General features: G+C 40.7%; 1 protein-coding gene across 1 annotated transcript in view; it reads right to left on the reverse strand.

Annotated features, from left to right (window-relative positions):
• Positions 1 to 4,781, reverse strand: part of LOC106877034 (adenylate kinase 7) — a 68,994-nt gene that overhangs the window by 56,690 nt on the left and 7,523 nt on the right. Inside the window, exon 4 of the mRNA XM_014925820.2 lies at positions 4,211 to 4,305. Within this exon, the coding sequence (XP_014781306.1) occupies positions 4,211 to 4,305 (95 nt within the window). The remainder of the gene's footprint in view (positions 1 to 4,210; positions 4,306 to 4,781) is intronic.

Raw genomic sequence — 4,781 nt, forward strand, 5'->3', positions numbered from 1 at the left:
ATATATATATATATATATAAATATATATACTAGTATGTATGTTTGGGTACGTATATGTATGTATAGTACCGGGCGACAAGTTATGTCTTTGAGCATGGAGCTTCATTTCACGCTGCTCCAGTTTGCTCAGCTAAATGAATATTCTTCCAACCGATTTCTGGTTCAACCCTCGACGATCTATCAGGTCAATGATAGGAGAACTGATAGTATGTCTATGTGTATGTCTAACCGCGACTACATACTACGTCGTCCCTGGAAAATTTAATCGTGATGTGGACACGAACACAACCCATTAATTTTGTGTCCTTCATTTTACATTTGCACAAGTTACGTTTCTCTCTATATAGTTCTGTGGAAAACCTCAGTAATTCTTAATAACATCGGCAAAACAAATAATACTTTTCTTAACTTTTCACTTTGTCTCCTCACTCTTTTAATTTGGGTAATAACTATTAATATTTTTTCACATTTCCTCACGCCATCATTTTCCATAATTACCAAGTATAACCTGTTCTTTTTTTTTTTATAAATCAGTGAGCGCTACGGTCCATATTTTAACTATAATTAGCGCCATCGATAGATTCAATATTTGAATAATTTATGTACAAGTTCGTTTTTTGCAGTCGAGTATGCTAGTTTCTCATCCATCGAAGACGAGATACTCGTAAAGCACAAAAGCCAAGTCTTGTTCTACTGACGTCCCAATATAAGAATTCACCACTGTTTTTGTTTGCCTGTCTCCTTTCTTTCTGTACCAGTTAAACTTCTTCAACCACGTCTTTCTGCTAAGAGGATTTGGTAACATTCTAGATGCAAACATCCACGGTCCACCTAAGTCATGATTACAGCTCGGTTAAAGAGAAGACCTGTGGGTAGATATGTCATACAAACGCCCAAACCAGTTTGCACTCGTTTTCGTCATCATCTCTCTCCCAGTGATTTAGATATTTCTGTAGGTGCATCAGCCTCGGTATGCCTTAGCGCATCATCAATGACAGCATTCAAAGATGTCAGTAGCAGATGGATTTTCTAGCCAGTAGAACCTATCTCTATTTTTAAGAAACAGAAACGCATGCGCTATAATCCCCTAAGTATGTTTCTTGGGGCAAGATACGCTGGTCAGGCTGTAGTACGCCACTGTAGCGATGATTAACCAATTTCGCCTGACTTTTCAGAGACTACTTCCTCTCGGCCCATTTCTGAATGAGATTGGCTACCCTGCTAGCATTTTTCTGGTATTCTTTCAGAATAGTGTTGTCACCTATATTAAATATACAGGGTGTTCAGGTTAAATTTGGCAGTTTGCAAAGAAGGAAAAGAAAACAATGTCTCATCCAAAAATAGAAGTATTTCTTTAAAAATCAATTAGATTATCGCTGGTAGATAACAGTTTACTCAAAATAGCCGCTCCCATCTTCCAGCACGGCTTCAAGACGGCTCTGGAATTTGGTACATGCAGAGTCCTTGGAAAGATCTTCAAACACTTCTTTGATACTGGCCATCAGCTCAACCTTGGTGTTGCAGGCAGAGTGCTTGGTGTCTTTCTCAACCATGCTCCACACATTGTAATCCATGGGATTACAATCGGGGAAATTAAGGAGGCCAGAAATTGAAGTTGATGAAGTAGAAATTCTCCAACAACTATTTCTGATTATTTCCAGAGGTATCGTAATGCGATGAACCCTACTACCATACATAAAGCCCTCCGACAGCAAGCCTCTCTAGCTAAGGTCTGACCGCAATCTCCAGCAGCTTCATATAACTGTCTGAATTAAGCTTAAAGCTCTTTTCAAAGATGTTGCAATGAACTTTGGTGTGTGGACAGAGTCAGAACGCCTGCTGTGTTCCTTCCTGCTGGTCACGGTTTCATAGTCTGCGTTGCAGCTGTCCATGTCACATCTTACAGCCTTTACGGAGTTTACAGAGCGCTGAGCAGCAATTATGATGTTGGCATTTTGACACCCGGCGCAAATCTTCATGTTACAGGTAACTGTTTACCATTATTCAGTTGGCTTCCAGTTCTACATGTCAGCTAACTTTTTCTCAACTATAACTGTAAGCTTTCTGTTCTCCAATGTCGTTAACTGTTCACCAATACACCAAGCTGTTCCTGAAAAAAGGAGACTTAAAAATCGTCAAATCTGGCCGGAACACACTGTATTTATATCGGAAGTCTCCGACACCATGATAGTTACGTCATCTGCATAAACAGACACGACTGCACTGATTTCTGATCCATTTCGAGTGGGATACTACTCATAATGTCCATCTTAGCAATGGTTTCTGATCCAAAACATATAAGAGAAGAAAGCGGTGGCATCTTAAACGGACCGGGCATCCGATGCTCGAGGGGTGGCCATTTAATGCGATCACTATAAAGAATCCGCTGTACATTGTAGCGATCTAACCTCTGAAGATGCAACCAAAACGAACTGCTCTTAAGGAGGCTACCATCGATTAGAGTGATCTAATTAACCAGTACCCCAATAAAGCACACATTTTTCCGGACCGCTCTATCGCGTTATCGTATGTATGATGTGGATGCCGTCGTGAATAGACCCGTTGGTTACGAGTTAGAAATACTCTACAACGTGCCATTTGTTCAGATCCTTCCTTAGCAGCGTCACCACACTCTGATTCATTTAATTAAGAATCTTCCCTGTTTGCTGATAGCTGAAATAGAGGGATTGTGGACTTTATCTGAAATAGATCCCATGGGGTAGATCATTCATCCAAACGGGAACAAGGGTAAAGTCGAGCGGGAAATTTATGATGGAAGTTAAGAACACATTCGACAATTCTGATGGACTTTTCTGAGGCAGCTTGCTCTCAGACAATATCTGAATGAGGTTGGCCATCCTGCACGTAACTGCATCCCAGTTCCCATTCACTTGAAAGTCCAGATCAACCGAAACTCCAAGCAATTTAACTGGTCCTTCTGTCTAGCGACCTAGCAGGCTGTTCGACGGCATAAACTTGCCTTTGGGTGCCGAGTCGCATGCTTTCAGCATCATATAAATTTATCTTTGTTCTAACCATAGCCTTGCATTTCTTTAAAATGGACTCAGCTACTTGCACTTCCACAGTGTCAGACTCCATTATTGATGCCACTTACATACACCAACACAGCTCGAAAGGAATGCTCTTCAAGAGTTCTAACTTACACAGCAACTACTCCTGGGCTATTATGTAGAGAAGAGACGAGAGGGGACATACCTGACAGACTGACCGCATGATATGAAAGAAACAGCTTTAAGGTGTGGCCATGCACTATGACCACCGAGTAAGAACCACTGTACATTGTTGCGATTTATTCTCTGAAAACGGATCCGAAACTGGCTATTTTCAGGACTGTCACCAAACACATTGGTTGATCCTCTTGAAAGCTTTCAATTGATCCAAATTGAGCAGGGCCTCACCAATGCCAGATTTGTTACCTGCTCTCTCCGTGATTGATCTACAGTAGACCAAACCACTGAGAACTAATGTCTTTGCTAACACACCAGCCAAAATTTTAAACTCTGCATTTAGCAGTGTTATGGGCTGGAAATTATTATATCCCCCTTGTTGGCATCGTTTCTCAAGAGCATTTGTATGCCCTGGTCTACATAAGTGGGAAATCTCCTGTTTGCGATAGACATATACCAAAAAGCTATTTAACAAGACTGATACATAACCATAAAATTTGTAGGTCACACCATCCAAACTGAGTGATTTGTTCCATGTGCAACCACCCAATACTTCCCCTATATCTGTTGCAGTTATTGGCATTTCACAATGCCTTGCCACGGCAAGTCATCATGGTAAGCACTAAAGTCCATAACCGTCTTTGATATGTAGATGCATATCTGGGTACAGGACGTTGCAAAACAACGTGGACAAAATGAGAAACAGAACATAAATAGAGCACAAAGAGAGAGAGAGAAAGAGAGAGAGAGAGATAGAAAGAGAGATAGAGAAAGAGATAGATAGATAGATAGATAGATAGATTAGACATATATAGATATGTACGTACATACATACATATGTACGTATGTTTGTATAGTTACCCTCTTAAAAAAAGGAGTGGGAGGTGTGTAATGTCTCTGTGAAATAATAATGCCTGGAAAAAGAATGGATGTTCATAGCTGGAATGTGTGTCTTTATACATCTGCTCATTTTGACAACAGCAACAATGACAGGGACAAGTATTAACAGTCTGCATACTTACAACATCTGTTGGTTTTGTCTTTGCCCAAGTCAGAACTGATGAAATGAGAATAAATATCTTTGGCTTTACAATCTTCTCCAGGTCTGCTTGGAGTTCTTTAAAAAAGCAAAACATACAAATACAAATATCATACAAGAAAAAAAAGCAAGCAAAGAGCAAAGAGTGTGTCATTCTGTTATTTGTTTCAGTCATTTGACTGTGGCCATGCTGGAGCACTGCCTTAAAGGGTTTTTAGTCAAGGAAATTGACCCCAGGACTTATTCTTTGTAAGCCTAGTACTTATTCTACCAGTCTCTAATGCCAGACAGCTAAATTATGGACAAACACACACACACACACACACGAGCTGGCAGAAACGTTAGCACGCTGGGCGAAGTGCTTAGCGGTATTTCGTCTGCCGCTACGTTCTGAGTTCAAATTCCGCCGAGGCCGACTTTGCCTTTCATCTTTTTGGGGTCAATGAAATAAGTACCAGTTACGCACTGGGGTCGATATAATCGGCTTAATCCGTTTGTCTGTCCTTGTTTGTCCCCTCTGTGTGTAGCCCCTTGTGGGTAGTAAAGAAATAACA

Source organism: Octopus bimaculoides, chromosome 16 (genome assembly GCF_001194135.2).
Source record: "Octopus bimaculoides isolate UCB-OBI-ISO-001 chromosome 16, ASM119413v2, whole genome shotgun sequence".
In the NCBI taxonomy this organism is placed as follows: Eukaryota; Metazoa; Mollusca; class Cephalopoda; order Octopoda; family Octopodidae; genus Octopus; species Octopus bimaculoides.